The sequence below is a fragment of the Podarcis cretensis genome, assembly GCF_951804945.1.
Source record: "Podarcis cretensis genome assembly, chromosome: 3".
Lineage (NCBI taxonomy): Eukaryota > Metazoa > Chordata > Lepidosauria > Squamata > Lacertidae > Podarcis > Podarcis cretensis.
The window spans coordinates 51,297,881-51,320,472 of NC_137172.1; the positions used below are offsets into that span (position 1 = coordinate 51,297,881).

At 42.0% G+C, this 22,592-nt stretch overlaps 1 protein-coding gene across 1 annotated transcript; it reads right to left on the reverse strand.

The window, feature by feature from the left end:
* Positions 1-3,623: 3,623 nt before the first annotated feature.
* Positions 3,624-21,297, reverse strand: LOC307213425 (uncharacterized protein). The gene is made up of 14 exons (XM_079971302.1): positions 19,615-21,297; positions 18,311-18,456; positions 17,754-17,843; positions 17,511-17,634; positions 16,867-16,961; positions 14,950-15,106; positions 13,370-13,497; positions 11,557-11,800; positions 10,425-10,570; positions 8,679-8,768; positions 8,434-8,557; positions 6,242-6,336; positions 4,919-5,075; positions 3,624-3,763 (listed from the first exon to the last, which is right to left on the reverse strand). The coding sequence occupies exons 1-14, from the start codon at positions 19,814-19,816 to the stop codon at positions 3,633-3,635; spliced, it is 1,929 nt and encodes a 642-aa protein (XP_079827428.1). The 5' UTR covers positions 19,817-21,297; the 3' UTR covers positions 3,624-3,632.
* Between the last annotated feature and the right edge of the window lie 1,295 nt (positions 21,298-22,592).

Genomic DNA, 22,592 nt, shown 5'->3' on the forward strand with positions numbered 1-22,592 from the left:
GTGAGACCCTACCTGGCCATGGACTGTCTCACCAGAGTGGTGCATGCTCTGGTTATCTCTCGCCTGGACTACTGCAATGTGCTCTGTGTGGGGCTGCCTTTGAAGGCGAGCCAGAAACTACAACTAATCCAGAAAGCGGGAGCTAGACTGGTGACTGGGAGCAGCCACCAAGACCACATAACACTAGTCTTGAAAGACATTGGCTCCCAGTACGTTTCCGAGCACAATATAAAGTGTTAGTGCTGACCTTTAAAATAAGGTTGCCAGACATCCCTGGTTCCCGGGGACAGTCCCCGGATTTGCAAATCTGTCCCTGGACAAATTCCATTCCAGGAATGTCCCCAGATTTGCGAATCCGTCCGCGGAAACGTGGCAGTGGCAGCGGCAGCCTCAGCAGCCCGGAGCCAGCCTGTTAGCACAGTTGGCTCTGGCTGGCTCCAGGAGCTGCTCGCTGCCATGGCGCCCATCATTTTTCCTGTGCCATGGCAGTGAGCAGCTCCTGATCCAGCCAGAGCCAACTGTACTAGCAGGCTGGCCCCTCCTGGGCAACGGCCGCCCACCCGTGACTCCTGAGCCTCCCCTGATCTGTCAAAACAAAGGGGGAAGGGGGAAGGGGGAAGGAGATAGGGGAAGGCTTGGGAGTCATGGGCGAGCAGCGTGCCATTGCCCAGTTTTTTTAAAAAAAAACTCTGCACATTTATGTTTTATGGGGTGCAAAAGAAGGGCTTTGCACCTTTATACAATATGCATGTGTGCTTGGGCCCAGGGTCTTTTGCTTCACCATCCCCACTACTGACTCCCTGTTGCTACTCAGCTTCAAAAAAAAAAAAAAAAAAGGTGCCCCGAATTCATTGAAAAAAATCTGGTAACCATACTTTAAAACCCAAAATGGCCTCTGCCCAGTATATCTGAAGGAGCGTCTCCACCCCCACCATTCTGCCCCCCACTGAGGTCCAGCTCTGAGGGCCTTCTGGTGGTTCCCTCCCTGCGAGAAGTGAGGTTACAGGGAACCAGGCAGAGGGCCTTCTCAATAGTGGTGCCCACCCTGTGGAATGCCCTCCCAGTAAATGTCAAGGAAATAAACAACTATCTGAATTTTAGAAGACATCTGAAGGCAGCCCTGTTTAGGAACACTTTTTATATTTGATGAATTATTGTATTTTAATATTTTGCTGGAAGATGCCCAGAGTGGCTGGGGAAACCCAGCCAGATGCACGGGATATAAATAAATTGTTGTTGTTGTTGTTGTTGTTGTTGTTGTTGTTGTTGTTGTTGTTGTTGTTATGGTGCACCTGTAGCAGCAAAACTTGACGCCTTCATATGCCCAACCTGCAACAAAACATGTCTCCTCCATATCGGTCTCAACAGCCACAGAAAACGCTGTCACTCTCCAATGGTTTGACTTTAACCCTGAAAGTGCACCCTTCAGTTGTTGTCCGAGACAGATGGATGAGCTTCCAATTGCTTTCCAGTTCTGCATTGTGATTTATTTCACAACTAATGTGGCCTTTTTAAAATACACCATAGATTCTGGCCCCTGATAGATCTGGAATGTCCAGAGCTTGTATGTCTCCCAGGGTAACAGAAGTTTTTTAAGTCATCTTCATCCTTCTCAGAACTTCTTTCCAAAAGGGTGCAACTATTGAGCAATTCCAGAGTAAATGACTGCTGCAGCTGGTTGTCCAAGGTGAGAACAGAATGATGGATTAGAGAGGCCCTTGGCCTGATCCAGGAGGGTCTTCTAGCATTATCTATATTGAAATGGCACTAGATCATCAGTATCTATCCTGGCCCATTCAGGTGTATTAGAGTCTAATTCTGATCTCCAGAACATAGCCTGGGAGGTCTAAGTATAACATGTTGGTATGGGAAACTGTCGTGTAACGGGCCAATGGCCGTAATAAAGATCAATCCAATCCAATCCAATCCAGCCTGGGAAATCAAGTACGCTTTGTAATACATAAATTGGGGAGAGTAGATCTTCTTTGCGCAACTGTGAGCTTAATTTAGAAAAAGCAATATGCGGCTTTATGCCTGCATCCAAATAAACTTCCCAAACAGCTTGCCTAAAGGGAGGGTGTGAGGGGAAGACTTCTTAAAATATACATTGTATTTCTTCTTAACATGTGCATTCTAAGTGCATTTCTTCTTAAAATATGCATTCTGTCAGGCGGCAGAGAAACCAACCCCCACAGCAGGTTGCCAGGAACGGACAAGACAAGGAAAAGTCCTTTACATCTGCTTTTATTCAATATTTACAGAGAGAGGCTTGGGAATGTAGCCTTTCGGAATAATGGCATCATCCCGAGTGAATCTCCACCCCCTCCGTCTCTCCCACTTCCTCATTTGTCAATCTCATAGTCTCTCCTTCAGGTGCTGAAAAGTGCCCTCTGCCTTTGAGCTCTTTGCTCTCCTACTTTCAAGTCTCACCGGATTCTGGGAGGGGGAATCCAGAATGCTTTCTAAAGAAACTGAGTCCGTCAGCTGTTGCTTCTTCTTCTTCTTCTTCTTCTTCTTCTTCTTCTTCTTCTTCTTCTTCTTCCTCCTCCTCCTCCTCCTCTCCCATTATTTCCCAGCTTTCCCCTCATCTGCCTCTGAGCTGTGACCTCCCTCAAACCCCTGCTGTAATTCTGAACTGTCTTCTCTTCTCTGGAAGGGTCTTCCTCTTCTCTGGAAGGGTCAGGCTGGAGAGGCGGTCTCTCCACTATTCCTCCTCTGCCCAGTCCCTGACACATTATAATACATAGTTTCAACTGGAAGCTGCTTTGCAATGTTCAGGGAAAAGCAAAATCTGAAGGATAAGTATGTTCTTATTCATATAATAGTCCATGAGCAGAGATCAAGTCAGTTTGAATTAAGATCCACAAAGAAAAAATTCCTCAAGCATCCATAATTTAAACAGGCCATCCTACTTAAATATCAAAACTGCTGAAATTGCAAAACACAGGAAACATTATGGCTCCATCAATGTATTGATACACAGAGTGACTGGGGAAACCCAGCCAGGCAGGGTGGGGGTAAAAATATATTATTATTATTATTATTATTATTATTATTATTATTATTATTATTATTGAAAGTGACAAAGCTAATTGTATTCCAAGAGACAATGCAGGAGGCAGGCAGCCCTTCAAATATATATTTATTTTTTTTAATAAATGTTTATTGAGATTTTTTAAATACAAGAATGCAAAAATAATAAACAATATGACATGTATCGTAACATATTTTCAAAACTTCTTTGGACTCCCTCACGTCTCCCACTCCCACTTGCATCATTGTGAAACTTTTTCCAGCAATTTATCAATTTGTTTACGTTCTTAAATCTCATTCCTTTAATTTAATCTAATAATTCTCCAAAAGGTTTATATTTTCCTCAATCTCACTCATCATCCAGATTACGTCTAGTTTAGTGGTGCTCAATTATTTATGATCTGGCGTCCTTCTTAACATTCAACCAAATTACAGTGTTTTTGTAAATAAATCCTAAATTTCTTCCAGTCTTCTTCAACCCTCTCCTCTACCAGGTCTCGGATTCTGCCGGTCATCTCAGCCAGTTCCATATAGTCTATCAGTTGCATCTGCCATTCTTCCAGTGTGGGTAGGCAGCCCTTCAAATATAGGTTGCCTCCTCAGATCTTGCAGTAAACCTCATACTTCATCTTTGCTCCTAGTTTGCTTTTGGCTAAACACTCTTCAAACTTTCTGTCCATTTCTTGGTTCTGAGATTCTGAGAACAGGCTTTTCCAGTCACCGACAGATCCTGCAAATGTTTAAGATAAATGAATAGTTGTAACATATTTTCAGAAGGTATTTTATTAAGCTGGGGTCTCTTCAGTGGGGTGGATTTGCAGCAATGGCTTCGCAGATGCAGTGTCACTGCGACTTGCTTGAAAAGGGAGCAGATGGCCAAGAGGGGCAGCAAAATTATGGCAGTGTGATGGCAGTCTTTTACGAAGGAACTTTTCATTGCAGCTAAGTCAAATTTAACTTTAAAAGAGGATAGTGGATTGGTTCTCACTTCACAATAGGGTAGACAATTATGCAATGTCAAAAAAAAAAAGTGGATTTGCATACATTTGAATAGAAATACATCTCACCAGATTGAGGAATACCCCAAGTGACTTGCCAAACTTGGACTGGACAGCCCTCAATCAGAGGACACCTTTAGCTAGAGAACGACTAGGAACAGCTCTTAAAAATAGATAACTGTCTTCTGTAAGGTAGGACTCATGGGCATCCTATTCCACAATCTCCAACCATCTCTTGTGGGATGTATGTCCAAGTGATATTTGAAAAATCACCACCTGTTTCTCTTTTAAAATGTATTATCCAATTTATCCACTTCTGACACCAAAGTAGGAGACACAAAAGACAGGACTGCCTGATGGTGTGAGGGGGACCTTGGTATAGTTCCTTCTGATGGATCCCTCCCATGCCAAGTCCCCCATATAACATGGGTGCCCTCTTAGCTCTTGGAAGCAGGGGGCAGAATCAAATCTTTGTGGGAAATCTAAGTGGTGGCTCCCAGTTGCTCAGTGCTGTCCACTACTGGGGGGGGTATGTGGACAGGAGAGTCCAGAGCAAGCATTAGAAAGGGGTCCCAATGGGGCATGAGGAAGTTCCCAAGTTTGCTACATGTTGATACCAGAGACATGATGATGTTAGCTTTTTCTCCAGCATAATCCTCAACAATTTCTGAGCTGATTTTATTCAATCAAACATGGATTCCTTTTCCTTGCCTTGAAATCACAGGTCTGGACTGAAAATTAAACCTTGCAACCCTTTGTGGCATCCCTACCTTTAAGAAGGTTACGCAAAAAATAACTTGATAAGTAACTGTAGATAGTTGTGATCACTTAGCAGGCAACTATTGGTGAAGAATCTTATTAACTCCCACCATACTCTAGAAATTTACCTTTGCGGAAAAGAACATCTCCAAATGCTCCATGAGTTTCAGCAGATTTTTGCTTCATAGCTTTGAAGCTGCCTTTTTCTGCAACACTTTTAATTTCTTCTTCAGTCAGGGAAAACCCAAAGAATTTAGCTATTTTTTGCAATCCTGATTGTAGATCCTTTTGTTTTTTCATAAACAAGAGAGAGCATATTGCATATGTCAAAAACATTACATCTATAGTGGAGCAAAAGTAATGTGTTTGTTAAGTTAACCTATTATCTACTACTCAGTAGTCCAAAGATTTCACTACCCTTTTGTCAATCTCATTTAAATACCTATTTAGGCATATGGACATATGAAGCTATATGTTTAAATTAGGATTGTTGGATTATTATTTTTGTATGTCAGCTGGCAATGTTTTTCCCTTTCTTTTGTTATATTTTAAAATAACATTACTTAAAAATATAAAAATAAAAATGATGTTTTAACACTACGCTGAAGGTGGAAACCAATGTCATATAAAAAGAAACTCACTCAAGTGGGTTTTTCAGCTGTGATATCAGCCCTGCTTCCTCCTGGCCTTGTAATAGTGACAGGTGTAGAGTGACCTAGGTATCCGTTGAGAGGTATTCTAGCCTAATACATGCTTTTGCTTTCAAAACTCTGTCCAAAAGAAACCATCTCTTTGGCTTAGCTTCCAGCGTAGGCCACAAGCCTACACAACAACTGTGTTATGAGCATTTCAGGAAACAGTCAGGCATGAAATGGCATGTCCGTGTTCGGATTCCTGCTCCGTGTTTGTAGTCATGGGATTGTTGTCCATCATGTGACGGTGTATGTTTTCATTCCACAGAGTGGGAAGTGACGGAGACAGAATGTTTTGGTATTACTGTGTTCCAGAAAGTGGGACTATTGTCCTTGTTTTCTCTCTCTTTGCTATCTGATGAGAAAGAGGAAGGAGCTAAGTCAGAATGCTCCGAGTGTATTATATGTAAATAAACGTAGATTAGCCAAAGTGCTGTGCTACTGAGTTCTGTTAAGCAAACTGCAAATACTCTGCAGATCCCTAAGTGTGCTGATGCTTCTTGGTATCAGTCACTGTGATGTTCAGGCTGAAGAAAGCTTTGGAAGCTCTCGAACGACAGACCAGGAGGGAGAGAACATGCCAGTTGGGCATGTGTCTCTACCAGGGTCCTACACGAGAGTAGGACGATCCTAACAGTCCGTACGCACTCATCACAGACAGGACATTCACGTATAAAGTGTCCTTGTGCATTTATCTCTTCGACCACATTTCACAAAGAAACCTAGTTTTGATATCCCTGGGGCTAATGTTAACCTCACCTCCTTAAGTTCTTCGTAACATATGCCCATGACATTTTCATCATCAATGTACTTGTCCCATTCTGAGACATGGTCAAAGTAGGAGCCCCAACACACTGGATAAAAAGGAGAAGAAAGCTGCATGATATCAACAATTTAAAGCTTATCATTATAAGCAAATTCAGCTATACAAAATAGAATTGCTGGGGGAAGCAGCACTGTTTTCCACAACAAACACATTGAAGTAGAAATTATACAAATTAGAGGAGCATTTCATCAGTTTTTCCTTTCTGTGTGTGGGTTTAAGAGGTTCCTAGCGGTTTCCTTTTGGTGCGCAGAAGCTAGTAGCTTTATTTTTCAACTTTTTTCCCAAATAACCCAGACACAGCATTTTATGTCATTCTGAGTGGAAAGAATGTGTGACACATCGGTATCCTACCGGAGTAAGCTCGCCAAAACATCTTCACCATTTTTGTGGCATCATCCCTGGTTTCTTCCATGCCCAGAGCCCCCTAGAATTCACACATACACCTTAGATCCTTAACGCAAAAACTATCTGAGATCTTTAAGCTCACCACTAGCATACACACATAAACTCATGTGCATACAAACATGTGGGAACTCTCATTGGACTGGCATTCCCATTCATGGGGACATGGATGTTTTAAGAAGGCATGTACATGATGGCTGTCATGGTCTGGCTGGATGCACAGGAGTGGTGAGAGACACCAGCTGGGGAATCCCAAAGGGAACCTCCAAGTGATGACAGCTCAGAGCCCAGGGAATTGGTGGTGGGACAATGATGAGTTGTCAGAGGGAGAAGAGGGAGCAGGCTGGGAAGAGGGGGTGTCAGAAGCTGAAGAGGGGAAAGGGTTTAGTGAGCAGGAAGAGGCTGGGGCAGAGAGCAGTCCAGAATCAGAGACAGAAGTGGAGACTGGAGAGGAGAGGCGTCAAGAGGCAAAGATCAGGCAGGCTGCTGAAGAATCCAGGGGGTCTTCCCCTCCTGCTGCAACTAGGTACCCCCCTGGTCTCCCAGAACCCGTAGGGGTATGAAGAGGGCAGAGTAGAGGCAGGCAAGGTGATGGAGCCTCAGATTGCTTGGAAAGGAATTGGGGGAGGAGTAGTCTTAAGCAGATGCGGGAGGCGGGGGGACCTTTAGTCCTTGCAACTGCCTCATTTGGGCAAGATCTAATGGGAGGAATTGCTGTGCTCACTAGACCTGAGCTGTTTTGTCTCTTTGAATAAAGAGTTAACTTCACCGACACATTGTGAGTTATTGCTGACCTGCTCTCGATTCCTGCCCTGACAATATAGGATTTTAAAGGTTGAAACCAGCACATTGAAATTAGCTTAGCGCAGCTCATGTAGGTCTAGGGTCTGGATACTGATGTCCAGCGCCGAGGGCCTTCGAGAAGTGAAGTTACAGGGAACCAGGCAGAGGGCTTTCTCGGTTGTGGCGCCCACCCTGTGGAACGCCTGCCCATCAGATGTCAAAGAAATAAACAACTATCTGTCTTTTAGAAGACATCTGAAGGCAGCCCTGTTTAGGGACGCTTTTTATATTTGATGAATTATTGTATTTAATATTTTGCTGGAAAATGCCCAGAGTGGCTGGGGAAATCCAGCCAGATTGGCAGTGTATAAATAAATTATTATTATTATTATTATTATTATTATTATTATTATTATTATTATTATCAGGTTACATGTGGCCAAAGGTTAGCATCCAACAGAAGTTATGCCGCTAGATTCTGGAGTGATTGATGTTGCCGGTCCATCTTCAAAGGCAGAACCAGGTAAAAGCACACTAGAGTAGTCAAGCAGTTATCATACATTGGAGCCAACTCCTAGGGGCCGAGGTCTCCCTTCGCCCTCCCCCCATAAAATATTTGAGGCGGCCAGCTCCCACCCAAAGTTGATGGACATTTCCATTCAAATTGTGTCTGTGTGCTACTTCCTGAGATTGATTATGTGGGGCAGGGCTTACCTGCCCCTCCTGATATTTTATTCAAGTTGGCACCCTTCTTTCCATAGCATTCTTGACTGAGTCTAGGTCCTAAGTCTCTGGGAAAGGATGAAGCTGGCATATTAACCAGAGCAGACAGTACACACGCTCGGCTTCTGCTGCCACCTTGATATCGAAATGGGGTGCTGGATCCAGAACCTCTTCCCGTATATTATTTTTGACATTTGCTGTAAAATAAAAAGGATACCTTGTCCATTCATAAAATCTGTGAAATATGCATCCCATGTTGCATTAGGAAAGCCAGGAAAATTATTGTAGAAATGAAAATAAGACACCACTGTATCTTTGGGATTCCGAGTCAGCACCAGTATCTGAAACACAAAGATATAAATCACGCTTTAAGATTGTGCTCTTAATGCTCTGAAATAACATTTAAGTGAATGCTGTAGTAACGCAGTCTTAGCTGAAAGACTATAAGATGCATGTACTCACCTTGGCTTTACTTTTGAAAATAGATTTGGGTAGTAAATGAGGAGGGAGATGAGTTACTATCATCCTTCTGGAAGGTAATTTCGTCATCCTCTTAAATAAGATAGGAAATAAACACTGTGGTCAATTTTGAATTTAGTCAGTTCATTTCTTCGTTACATTGTAGTATGGATTGCAATGGAAACACTTCCTTCGAGATTTTTCACTAGATCTATTTTTATTTTATTTATTTAATCCCTAGCCTGCTTGGTTCATATATGTCTACATAACACACAAAGCACTCTTCCCAATTCTGATTTTCAAACACAGCTACCACTGTTCTGGGAAACATTTTTTGAATATGTGTCATGTAAATAAAACTCTTTGATTGTGTGCACAGTTATCAGTATTTTACAGTTAATTTTTTAAAAACCTGGTGTTAAAGAATGATGGATAAACTGCCAACTGACCAGGAAAAAGGAAAAAGAAACATGATGATGAGCTAGATTTCTGGCACTGGCAGATTTCTCAACTTACATAACAGTTTATTTGTGCTGCTGTTAGTACAAATGACACAGTGAAATCAACATCTGCAAGGGAAAGTGCATCTCCAATCTAAACCAAACAAAAATTGCAAACCCCCTTCCATGACTTCGGGTGAGGTTGTACCTCCCTGGTACATGTTATTATTATGCCCCATGTCTTCAATCTACTCTTAGGCTAAAAAGAATAACAGTCAGAGATGGGAATACATGCGACTGCACCATGAAATGACATGAAACAAGTTCAGAAAATAAATACATAAATAAACTTGCTTCAGAGACACTGTGTCCATCAGGCCATGAATACTTTGGCTTGGCCATCTATGCCCCTCAGGCTGACGCTACATAATCACCTGGCCAACTGCTACCAAGCCGCAGCTTCTTATACAGTGGTACCTCAGGATGCGAACGGGATCCGTTCCGGAGCCCCGTTCGCATCCCGAACAGAACGCAAGATGCGACAGCGCGTCTGTACGTGTGCGGGTCACGTTTCGCCGCTTCCGCACATGCGCGTGATGGCATTTTGACCAGAAGTAACACGCTCCATTACTTCCGGGTCACCGCATAGTGCAACCTGAAAACGCTAAACCTGAAGCGTATTTATCCTGAGGTATGACTGTAGTTAAAAATAGGGGAGAAGACAGAAACTGGCCACCTCATCAAAATATTACTCCCCTCATCCCAAAGTGATGCAATTCCCCCCCACCCCACCCCCCACACAAATATAAGCAAAATCTCCATGGAAGGTTTTCCCCAAACACCAAAATGTGCTAGGGAAAGCATTAAGGCAGATCCCCACTGTACATTTAAAGTATGTTCAACGCGCATTTGTAACAGAGCTCACAGAGCTACAATTCCCAGCAAACAAACAGTTCCCAACTGTAACAAACTATAGTTTTCAGGATTCTTTGAGGGAAGTTAAATGTGTGGTGTGGCTCTGCAGTAAGTTGAACAGATAAGTTGAACACCCTATTGATTGGAAAGAGTGTGTGCTGCTGGTTGACATGAGCTCATCATATATGGACGAAGGCCACTGTTATTTCCCTCTAGCACAGGAATCCAAATGTCTGCTCCTTGGGTGACAGAGATCTTCACGCCATTCAAGGGGGTCTGATGCTTCCTAAACTCATTTTTTAAAAGAGTGGTTCTCCTAGAGAATGAGCACTATCTGTCTGCTTTTCAGAGACTAATTAATGTCAGTGATGGTGCTGATTGCTGATGAACTAACCTTGATGGCGTCTAGATCCTCAAACTCAAGACGTGGAGGCACTGCCAATTCCTCTTCAATCACCATTCTTCTTCTTTTTTCCTCTTCTGTATATTTCCCAGCCCTGAATTCCAAGTCATGCAGCATGGTTTCAAGCCAGTTTGTACCTGGATGAGATGCAAAATGTCTGGGGCATGTGCTTCATGCTTCTTTTTAATAACTTGCTCATGGAAATCCCTGCTGCTCAAGGGCACTGTCCTCAAATAAAGAATTTGTCCAAAATGTATAAGTTATGATTAAATTGGCATTTAAAAGACGAAATTGTTAAGGATGTAAGGATATAATGGTAAAATGGGCCCAAGACTTCAGATATACAATAGAATTGGAGAAATGAGAAAATCTTTGGAAATATGATATCAAAGTTACAGCCTGCTATTTAAAGAAAGAAAACTTTTTTAAAATGATGTATAGGTGGTACCTCACTCCATCAAAATTGGTGAAAATGAACAAAAAAAATCAGTAGTAAGTACGGGAGATGTAACTATAAGGATGGGAATCTATTCCACACGTGTCTTTAGAAAGCATTCCAGACCCACCCCCCTCCCAGAACCTGGTGAGCCTTGAAAGTAGGAGAGCAGAGGGCTCAGAAGCAAAGAGCCCTCAGCACCACTCGTAGAATAGATGACGAATGAGGAAGTGGGAGAGAAGGAGAGGAGAGATTTACTCGGGGCAACGCCATTATTCCAAGAGGCTGCATTTTCAAGCCTCTCTCTGTAAATGTTGAATAAAAGGCAGATGGTAAGAACTTTTCCTTGTCTTATCCATTCCTGACAACCTGCCACAGGGGTTGGTTCCTCTGCCTCCTGACAGTAATGGAATTAGTAATGGTCAGACATGAATGTGTAGTCTGGGGGTGAAGCCAAATCAGACAGTTCTCCATTTTTTGGTGTATCAATAGGGAGAGTCATACTGTATAAGTACTTCTCCTATGACTCTTTCCTCATCATGGTTAGGCTATTATATTCCTTGGCTATATGTAACTGCACCTATGTAATTTGTTTTTCATACTGAATATGTTCCACGTATGGTTATGTTCTTCATATACTACCTTTCATAAGACATTTTTGTTAGGGTGGAAAAGATGGCTACTTACCTGTTTTAGGATATCCTACCAGGATCACATCATCCGTTCTGGCTTCAAAGGTTTCAAGAGCTTGGAAATTTTCTAGCTTGCAAACAGCAAGAGGATACAAAATCCCTTTATAGGTAAATAGCTTATCTTCTGGAGCTAGCTTGTCACCATCAACCAAAAACTTGTCCAGAATTTCAATACGTTTCCTGTTCGTGTTCATCTTTGTATCTGATGGATGGACACTTGATGAAGACTGAGATTTGAGCTATTCTGCCTGAACAGATTAATACTTATGTTGATCAGAAAAAGTTAATATATTACCAAGATTACGATTCATATCTGGTGATGCAGTTCACAGTGTAAAGTTACTGTTTAACCAAGATGCCTGTAAAGTACCTCTAGCCTTACATTTCCCATTCCATGTTCACAGCTGTCCTTGACATTTGGGCTTCTGATTCTTTCAGAAGTCATCAGCATCAAGAATAGTTTTGCTGGATCAGTTCAAAAGCCATCTTACCTAGCATCAGGTTCTCACAGAAATTGGTTTAGTGTCTTCAGAAAATAGTCATTGTGTGTGTGAAGCAGGCGAGAGAGACTCATTAGTAAGTGTGGTAAACAATGAAAAGTGCCAGTAAGTTGTACAGCAGCCATAATACCATGTATATGTCCGTTGATTGAAATTATAGCAGTGCAAATAAATGATTTTAGACCACCACTTCCAATGGTTTGTAAAATAGTGTTATTTTCCAAGAGCATTTTACAAGAAGATAAACAATGAGCCATACACAGTTGATAACCTTCATCCCATATCAGCTAGTTTCTTCTGCTTTTGTCTTAAGAGAGCTATTTATTTCTCTGGCTAAGTTTTCTTAAACTATTGCACACAGTAGTATGAACTACTGTGGCCACACCCTTGCGTAAAAGCTTTGCTTTAAATGCCTTATCTTGGCGTTCTGAGACCAAATGCCACCCTTCAAAGTTTAGCACCTCAAGCTCTGAGAATGAGGAAGTGAGTAGGAAGGAGTTAGCACCAATTAAACTGAGCTGACTGCAGCTTCTGGGAGCTTATGACTAGAGCCTGTGACCAGGACTCATAAACAGGGGAATTTGTGAGGATGTTGAGCAGGGAAGGCCCTTGGTGCTGTCTCATGGTATGCATAGACCCAAGAGACATGGGAGATGAGGAAGCTGCTGCAGTGACCTGCAACACCTGTACCATGTTTGTCTTCCTCCCAGAGAACATGCAAAAGTACACTTGTGGCAACTGGAAACTGGTTGCCTTGTTGGAAGAGAAGGTATAGCAACTTGAGGCCCACCTAGCCCTACTTTGAGCTACAGAGCAAGAATTTTTGAATAGAGTTGAGTGGACCATGCTGGACTAGTAACACAGGTGGGGTGCCCCTAGAGAGGAAGAAGATTGCCCACTGCAAGTGATGAACCCCTGGAGGAACATGACACACAGAAGAAGGGCTGTCAGGAGCCATGCTGCATCACTGGAGCTGCAAAATGGATTCCACACGCTCACCTCACAGTTTCAACTGGGAGCTGCTTTGCAAAATTCAGTTAAATGCAAAATCTGAAGGATAACCAATTTTTATACAATAGTCCATGCACAGAGATCAAGTCAGTTTGAATTAAGATCCACAAAGAACAAATTCCTCAAGCATCCATTATTTAATCAGGTCAACCTGATTAAATATCAAAACTGCTGGAATTGCAAGACACAGGAAACATTATGGCTTCCTCAATGTTCTGTACAAGTACACAAAGCTAATAGTATTTCAGGAGAGCATGGAGGAGGCAGGCCGGCCTTTGAATCTAGGTTGTGTCATCAGCTCTTGCAGTAAACCTCATACTTCATCTTTGCTCCAAGTTTGCTTTTGGCTAAACACTCCTTAAATCTTCTATCAACTTCTTGGCTCTGAGATTCAGAGAACAGGCTTTTCCAGTCACCAACAGATCCTGCAAACATTTAAGATAAATGACTAGTTTTAACATATATTCAGAAGGTATTTTATTAAACTGGGGTCTCTTCAGTGGGGTGGATTTGCAGTGTCATGGCCACTTGCTGGAAAGGGAAAGGGAACGCCAAGACAGCAATGAAGTCAATACTGTGTGATGGCAGCAATAGGTGTTCTGCTGTTGCTCCTGTGCAGCCCCACCCTTGCCACTTGCTTAGCCTTCCCTTCCCCTGAATAGCAGCAGTGGCTCCACTGTTGGAAGGCTGTGGTTTCACCTCTGTTCCACTGAGCCTGCTGCTCCTGTTTACTCCTTTGGAATTTGTTAGCTAAAGGAGGTAACTGACCTTAACAGAAAGGAACCATAATTGTTTGCTCCTCAGCCAAACATCACACAGCTGCTGTTAGGATTTACTATGAAACATGCACTCACCGTGCAAAAGTCTCTCACACAGGAGCTGTTAATTACAACTAAGTCAAAATTAACTTTAAAAGAGGTCAGTGCATTGTCAGTGCTTGACAATAGGGTAGACAGTTATGCAATGTCAAAAAAAAGTGGATTTGCATACATTTAAATAAAAATACTTATCACCAGATTGGGAAATATACCAAGTGACTTGTGTGCTCTTTAAACAAACCTTGGACTGGACAGCCCTCAAACAGAGGACACCTTTAGCTAGAGAATGACTAGGAACAGCTCTTAAAAATAGATCACTGTCTTCTGTAAGGTAGGACTCATGGGCATCCTGTTCCACAATCTCCAACCATCTCTTGTGGGATGTATGTCCAAGTGATATTTGAAAAATCACCACCTGTTTCTCTTTTAAAATGTATTATCCAATTTATCCACTTCTGACACCAAAGTAGGAGACACAAAAGACAGGACTGCCTGATGGTGTGAAGGGGACCTTAGTATAGTTCCTTCTGATGGATCCCTCCCATGCCAAGTCCCCCATATAACATGGGTGCCCTCTTAGCTCTTGGAAACAGGGGGCAGAATCAAATCATTGTGGGAAATCTAAGTGGTGGCTCCCAGTTGCTTTGCGCTGTCTACTACTGGGGGAAAAATATGTGAACAGGAGAGTCCAGAGCAGGCATTAGAAGGGGGGCCACAATGGGGCATCCCCAGGATGCTGCATGTTGATACCAGAGACATGGTGATGGGAGCTATTTCTCCATCACAAACCTCAACAACCTCTGGGCTGATTTTATAGAATCAAATACAGATTCCTATTCCCATACCCTGTGTTCTTGAATGATAAATAAAAATCCAGAAGAACTTGGATGCCTTGAAATCACAGGTCTGGACTGAAAATTAAACCCTTTGTGGCATCCCTACCTTTAAGAAGGTTACGCAAAAAATAACTTGATAAGTAACTATACATAGTTGTGATCACTTAGCAGGCAACTATTGGTGAATAACCTTATCAACCCCCACCCCACCTTAGAAATTTACCTTTGCGGAAAAGAACATCTCCAAATGTTCCATGAGTTTCAGTGGATTTTTGCTTCATAGCTTTGAAACTGCAATTTTCTACAACACTTTTAATTTCTTCTTCGTTCACGGAAAAACCGAAGAATTTAGCGACTTTTTGCAATCCTAAATTTGGATCCTTTCCCCCAGAAAACAAGAGATAACATGTCAAAACAGTATATTCAGTCCTTTCATTTTAGCTGTACGCAACAGTACATAGTACTGCCACCTTTGGGGAGGGGGAGGTGGCACGAGGGCTCTTGGAAGCATTTGTCCAGCTTAGGACAAGGAGGCACAATGCTCTGACAGGATCCTGGAGGCCTGCTGTCTCCTTCCGAAAGTCAGGCAGGGGAGGCTTCTTCACCCAAGCAGCAGCACCCTGGTAGGTGGGTGGGTGGACAAGGGAGCATCAAGCAGCTACTCCACCCTCACCGCCCAGACTTGGCATCAGGCCATGCCCCCCACTCTGGCTCCTCCCCCTGCTTGCTGGTGAGTACTGACACTTTTTTCAGTAAAAAAGCACTGATTGCATCTATAAGTGGGACAAAAGTAATGTGTCTGTTAAATTAACTTAGTACCATCTACTACTACAGGTCTGATGGGTGGGGTATAAATAAATTATTATTATTATTACTACTACTACTACTACTACCCTTTTGTCAATCTGATTTAAATACCTATTTAGGCATATGGACATATACAGTTATATGCTTCAATTAGGATCGATGGGTTAATTTTTATTGAACATGTTGGCTGGCTTTCCCCCCTTTCTTTTTGTTATATGCCCATAAAATAATTTAAAAATATAAAAGTTCTAACTCTACACTGAAGATGGAGACCACCCCAAAGAATTCAGCTTTTCTTCTTCTTCTTCTTCTTCTTCTTCTTCTTCTTCTTCTTCTTCTTCTTCTTGCAATCCTGAATGTTGATCTTCCCCCCACCCCAGAAAAAAAAAAAATCCAAGAGATAACATATTGCATATGTCAAAACATTACATCTATAGTGTGGCAAAATTAATGTGTCTCAACATCATCTACTACTCAGTAGTCCAAAGATTTCACTACCCTTTTGTCAATCTCATTTAAATACCTATTTAGGCATATGGACATATGAAGCTATATGTTTAAATTAGGATTGATGGATTACTATTTTTTTGTGTCAGCTGGCAATGTTTTTTCCCTTTCTTTTTGTTATATTTTGAAATAACATTACTCAAAACTCTGGCCAGAAGAAATCATCTCTTTGGCTTAGCTGCCAGCGTAGGCCACAAGCCTACACAACACTGTGTTATGAGCATTTCAGGAAACGGTCAGGCATGAAATGGCATGTCTGTGTTCGGATTCCTGCTCTGTGTTTGCAGTCATGGGATTGTTGTCTATCACATGACGGCGTATGTTTTCATTCCACAGAGTGGGAAGTGACGGAGACAGAATGTTTTGGTATTACTGTGTTCCGGAAAGTGGGGCTATTGTCCTTGTTCTTTCTCTCTTTGCTATCTGATGAGAAAGAGGAAGGAGCTAAGTCAGAATGCTCCGAGTGTATTATATGTAAATAAACGTAGATTAGCCAAAGTGCTGTGCTACTGAGTTCTGTTAAGCAAACTGCAAATACTCTGCAGATCCCTAAGTGTGCTGATGCTTCTTGGTATCAGTCACTGTGATGTTCAGGCTGAAGAAAGCTTTGGAAGCTCCTGAACGACAGACAGGAGGGAGAGAACATGCCAGTTGGGCATGTGTCTCTACCAGGGTCCTACACGAGAGTAGGATGATCCTAACAGTCCATACACACTCATCACACACAGGACATTCACGTATAAAGTGTCCTTGTGCATTTATCTCTTCGACCACATTTCACAAAGAAACCTAGTTTTGATATCCCTGGGGCTAATGTTAACCTCACCTCCTTAAGTTCTTCATAACATATGCCCATGACATTTTCATCATCAATGTACTTGTCCCATTCTGAGACATGGTCAAAGTAGGAGCCCCAACACACTGGATAAAAAGGAGAAGAAAGCTGCATGATATCAACAATTTAACACTTAACAGACTCTCTGTTAGCGTACTCACATAAACTCACCTGCATACACACATGTGGAAATGCTCATTGTATCTGCTTTCCCATGCATGTGGACACTGATGTTTTAGGAATGCATGTGCCTGCATGTAGGTTTTTAAATGTTGAAACCAGCACTTTGAAATTAGCCTAGATACAAATTGGGAAACAGCACAGCTCATGAAGGTCCACTATCACGAGTCGTGCTGCTAGATTCTGGACAGATGGACGATACTGGCCCATCTTCAAAGGCATCCCCAGCTAAAGCACATTACAGTAGTCAAGTCAACAGGTTGGCATAGCATTCATGGCAGTGTCTAGGTCCAAAGTCCCTAGGAAAGGATTCAGTGGGCATATTAACCAAAGGTTAACACTCCCAGCTTCTGCTGCCACCTGGACATCAGAATGGGGGGGGGGGGGCAGATGCAGGACCTCTTCCCATCCTCTGAACTACACTTGCATGGTTTTTTTTTTCAAAATAAGGATACCTTTTCCATTCATAAAATCTGTGAAATATGCATCCCATGTTGAATTAGGAAGGACAGAAAGGTTATTATTAAAATGAAAATAAGACACCATTGTATCCTTTGGATTCCGAATCAGCACCAGTATCTGAAACACAAAGATAAATCACGCTTTAAGAATGTGCTCATAATACTCTGAAATAACATTTAAGTGAATGCTGCTGTAAAGGAATCATAGCTGAAAGAATATAAGATGTATGTACTCACCTTGGCTTTACTTTTGAAAATAGATTTGGGTAGCAAATGAGGAGGGAGATGAGTTACTATGATCCTTCTCGAAGGTAATTTCATCATCCTCTTAAATAAGATAGGAAATAAGCACTGTGGTCAATCCATTCCTTTCTTCACTACCTTGTAAATTGCATGTAACAGAAACATTTCATTCTAGATCTTTCATTGGAGTATATTTTCTCTATTTATTTAATTCCTTGCCTGCTCAGTTCCTATGTGTTGACAACATACAAAGGGCCCTTCACAAATTATCGCTTCCAGGCATAGCTACCATTTCTCTGGAGAAAATTGAATATGCGTCATGTGATAAATACAACTCTTTTATTGTGTGCACAGTCACCCACATGTTTTTATATTTCCTGTAAGGTGCCCAGAGTACCTGAGGAATCCTAGCATGATGGGTGCATAATAATAATAATAATAATAATAATAATAATAATAATAGGTGTTTTTTAAAAAACCAACAACTGTGCTTAAAATGCTTTTCAGAGATGAAATAAAGTCAGTGATGTGCTAATTGCTGATGAACTAACCTTGAATGCATCTAGATTTCCAAACTCAAGGCGTGAAGGCACTGATAATTCCTCTCCAATAGCCTTTCTTCTTTCCTTTTCCTCTTCTGTATATTTCCCAGCTCTGATTTCCAAGCCGCTGAGCATGGTTTCAAGCCAATTTGTACCTGAAGCAGATGACTTATGTCTTATGTATGTACTTGAGACTGGCACACATGACCACTCTGGCTTCGTGCTGCTTTTAAATATTTTGCTCATGAAAATCCCTGCTGCTCAAGGACACTGCCCACAAATGTCCCCTGGTATCCTTTACTGGTGACTTCTCACCAATGAGAACTGCATGGGCAGAAAACCTCAGGGGATTGTGGTTATACAGGTAATATCCATGTGTCGCCCCTACTGACTGACAGATGGGGACTACAGCACTATGACTTAGGGATGGGTGAATTGGTCGGTTTTGGTTTCTCTCAAAGCTTGAGATCTTTCTGAACTTTTGGTGTTCTGGATTAATTGGACTTGTTGAGATGCCAGAATGTTGAAGTAATTGGTTTTATTTCTGAAGGAACCAATGCATTAGGAATTCAGCAATGTTCTCATTTTTTCTTTCTGAATATTGCAGATATGTGCTTCAGTTCATTGGTCATCCTGCTCCCTTCACATTACATGATAATTGATACTGATAAGTTGATATATGAATAAATTGACATTGAGGACATCTCAAAAAAGCAAACTTAATGTAATTGCACATACAATTCTGTCAAGACTCTTTTTGAATGGACATCTGGGCACAGTAACAGCCCCACAGAAAATAAATTGTGCTGTAGTTGCATGTACAAGCACAACAACTTTGCTTTTGTTGAAGTGTTTTATCAAACTACATGTGCACATTGCTGTCATCAGGGTGTGGGAGAGGGGAGAAGTAAATGATCTAAAGATGTGGAGAACAGAGCCGTGAAGTCCATGCATCAATTCTGAATTTTGGACATTCTATTATAAATGAACTTTTAATCCTGACTTTATTTTGACTAGATCAATAATGGAATTATCAATGATCAAACATGAATGTGTAATCTGGGGGTGAAGTCAAATCAGACAGTTCTCCATTTTTTTGAGTATATAAACAGGGAGAGTCATATAAGTACTCCTCCCATGACTCCTTCCTCATCGTGATTGGGCTATATAGATTCATCGTAAAATCTTGGCTATATGTAACTGCACCTTTATAAATTGTTTTTTATACTGAATATGTTCCATGTATGGTTATGTTCTTCATATACTGCCTTTCATAAGACATTTTTGTTAGGGTAGAAAATATGGCTACTCACCTGTTTTAGGATATCCTACCAAGATCACATCTTCCATTCTGGCATCAAAGGTTTCAAGAGCTTGGAAATTTTCTAGCTTGCAAACAGCAAGAGGATACAAAATCCCTTTATAGGTAAATAGCTTATCTTCTGGAGCTAGCTTGTCACCCTCAGCCAACAACTTGTCCAGAATTTCAATCCCATGTTTACTTCTCATGGCCATCTTTGTGTCTGATGGGATGGGCACTTCAAGAAAACTAATATTTTCTGTATTCTGCCCAAACAGAACAAAGTTAATAGATTACCACAGTTGCAATTTGTATCTGCTGAGGCATTCAGAATGTAAAGTTACTCTTTAACCAAGATTGCTAGAAGATGTCTAGAAAACATCTCTAGCTTTTGTATTCCCATTGCATGTTAACATAAGATTACCAGACGTCCCCGTTTCCTGGGGACAGTCCCCGGATTTAAAATTCAGTCCCCATATAAAATCCATTTTGTTGCTCAACCCCCTTTACAACTGTGCTTTGGGGCCCTGCAGATTTCTGTTCTTTCTCTTGAGCTACTTAATATTGACATTGCTGTTGGGAAACCTTTGCAGCTCGAGGGTCACATTCCTGCAAGATTCCAGGAGCCACATGCCAGTGCGGGGCAGGATGAGAGGCCAAAGTAGACAGAGCAATGAATGCAAATTTTTACCTTTCTAAAGTAGGTACACCCACACGTAGCCCACTTTAGCATTTATCCAGGTAAGCCAGAGTCATTATCAGAATCTAGCCAGATAGAAACCCTCATGAAGAGTATGAAACATGGCCTGTGAGGGGGGTCGTTTGAGGAGAGGAGTGTGTTGCTTGGGAGGGAAATGTCCTGGAGAGATTCCCAAGGGCCAGATAAAGAGGCTTCGGGGCCATATTTGGCCTGTGGACCTGAGGTTCCCCACCCCTGATCTACAGGGAACTCCCAGGAGAGGTCATCTAGAGATGTGGGTGGAGATATCACCAGTATATGGGTGACACTCAGCTTTCCCTCTCTTTTCTGTCAGATGCAGGGGAGGCTGTGGGTGTCCTGAATCAATGCTTGGGCATGGCAATGGGCTGGATGAAGGTGAATAGACTCAATCCAGGCAAGATGACGGTGCTGTAGGTGGGTGATTCATACACCCAGCTGAATGGGGTTCAACCTGTTCTGAATAGGGTTGGCATTCCATCTAAAGAATCAGGTTCATATCCTGGGGTCAGTTACTGATCCAGCTTTGTCATTAGTGGTTAAAGGGACCTCTGTGGTTTCTTTCTATCAGCTTCAGCTGAAATGCCAACAGCAACCATACCTAGGTTGAGATAGCTTGGCCACTGTCACCTCCTATTCAGACTATTGTGACATGGTATATGGCAGGTGGCTTTAAGGACAGCCCAGATTCTGCAGAATAACTAATGGAACTGGGCAGTTGGATCATATTGCACTACTGCTTTGGTCGACCAATTTAAGGTGATGGTTATTATCCTTTTAACCTGACTTGGGACCAGGTTACTTGAAAGATCAGCTTCTACCATATATACCCCCCTACCAGTCATGGCATGGCTATACATTATCTCCTGTAAGAGAGGCAGCATACCTCAGAAAAGCAGTTGCTGGGAAACAAAAATACCTAACAAGCTGTTCTCTCTACAGGGCAGTAGGAACACTAGTGAAATTGTATTGTGAGTACAAGCAACTGGAGTGTTGTTTTCTAGCAGCGTTTTACAAGAAGATAAACCATAAGGCAGCACAAAGAGTAATATGAAATTGAAGACTTTTATTCCATATCAGGTGGTGTCTTCTGCTGCTGTCTCAAGAGAGCTATCTATTTATCTGACGAGGTTTGCTTAAACTTTTACACACTAGGAAGGTATGAACTTTTGGTTCCACACCCTTACACAAAAACTTTGTTTTAAATGCTTTAACTTGGTTTTCCCGGAACTTAAACCCCACCCTTTGACATCTGGCGCCCCAGGGCCTATGAAACATAAGAGCTCTTGCCTCTCTAGTCTGCTGTGTGGTTTCCCACAGAAGCCTCTGAAGCCCCCATGGGAAGCCCACCAGCAACCACAGGAAGGCAACAGCCCTCTTCTGCTCTTGTTTGCCAGCAAATGGGATTCAAATGCTGCCCCTGACCGTGGAGGTAGAGTGGTAGTCATTTTGACTAGTAGCCTTATTCTCTATGAATTTGTCTAATAGCCTGAATTCTTGCCATCTCCACATCTGGTTAGTGTGAGAATGTTGAGGAAGGTAGGAGAGGATATATTGATTAAATATTATCCCTCCTCACTCACGCTACTTAAGCAAACAGCAGAGCACATTCCATTGCAGATTGCTGGAAGCAAGTTGATGATTTGTTAGAATCCTTTAAATTAAGCAATGTAGTCTGGCTTGTCTGGTCTGGCTTGTTCCTGGTAAGTTTCCCCTTTATTTCCCTTTTAAAATAATAATAATAATAATAATAATAATAATAATAATAATAACAACAACAACAACAACAACAACAACAACAACAACAACAACAACACAACAGTCTTCTTTAAAAGTAAGAGTAAAGTTGACTTACATTCAGTTCACAGCAGTAATCTAAAGGTAGGCTTTATCTTGTGCTTACATTTACATTTGTGTAGAAAAGAAGTCTGAGCTGGGCTGCAGACTTTCTGTCCTCTGTAAGGAAGAGCCAGAAGAGGAGGTCCACGCCCATCTACCTGGTCACACACAAGGGGAAGAGGCTCCAGAGCAGGTATGACAGGAACTGGAGCCACATTCCCCTGCGTGTCCACTCTAGGCAAAAGGAAAATGTTGCATTTGACTGCTTCAGTGATGATACATCCCACAGTTAGGTACTGTGCAGATTCCAGCAAACTGCTTTCACCAAGACTTCTGGGACAAAGCGATAGAACCTCCATTTCTGAATATGTGAAATCCAGTAGTTATTCATATCTGTCTCCATTCCAGATACATCCAGTCCAGATAAATTTAAC

Bases quoted from the DNA above. Each gene is read 5' to 3' on its own strand.
- LOC307213425 (XM_079971302.1), bottom strand. From the start codon at position 19,816: ATGGCCATGAGAAGTAAACATGGGATTGAAATTCTGGACAAGTTGTTG. The intron at 6,337-8,433 runs GTATCCTTTTTA...CTTTTTATCCAG, and splicing joins AGATTTTATGAATGGACAAG to TGTGTTGGGGCTCCTACTTT. The intron at 3,764-4,918 runs GTAAATTTCTAG...AAACATTTGCAG, and splicing joins AGATGTTCTTTTCCGCAAAG to GATCTGTCGGTGACTGGAAA.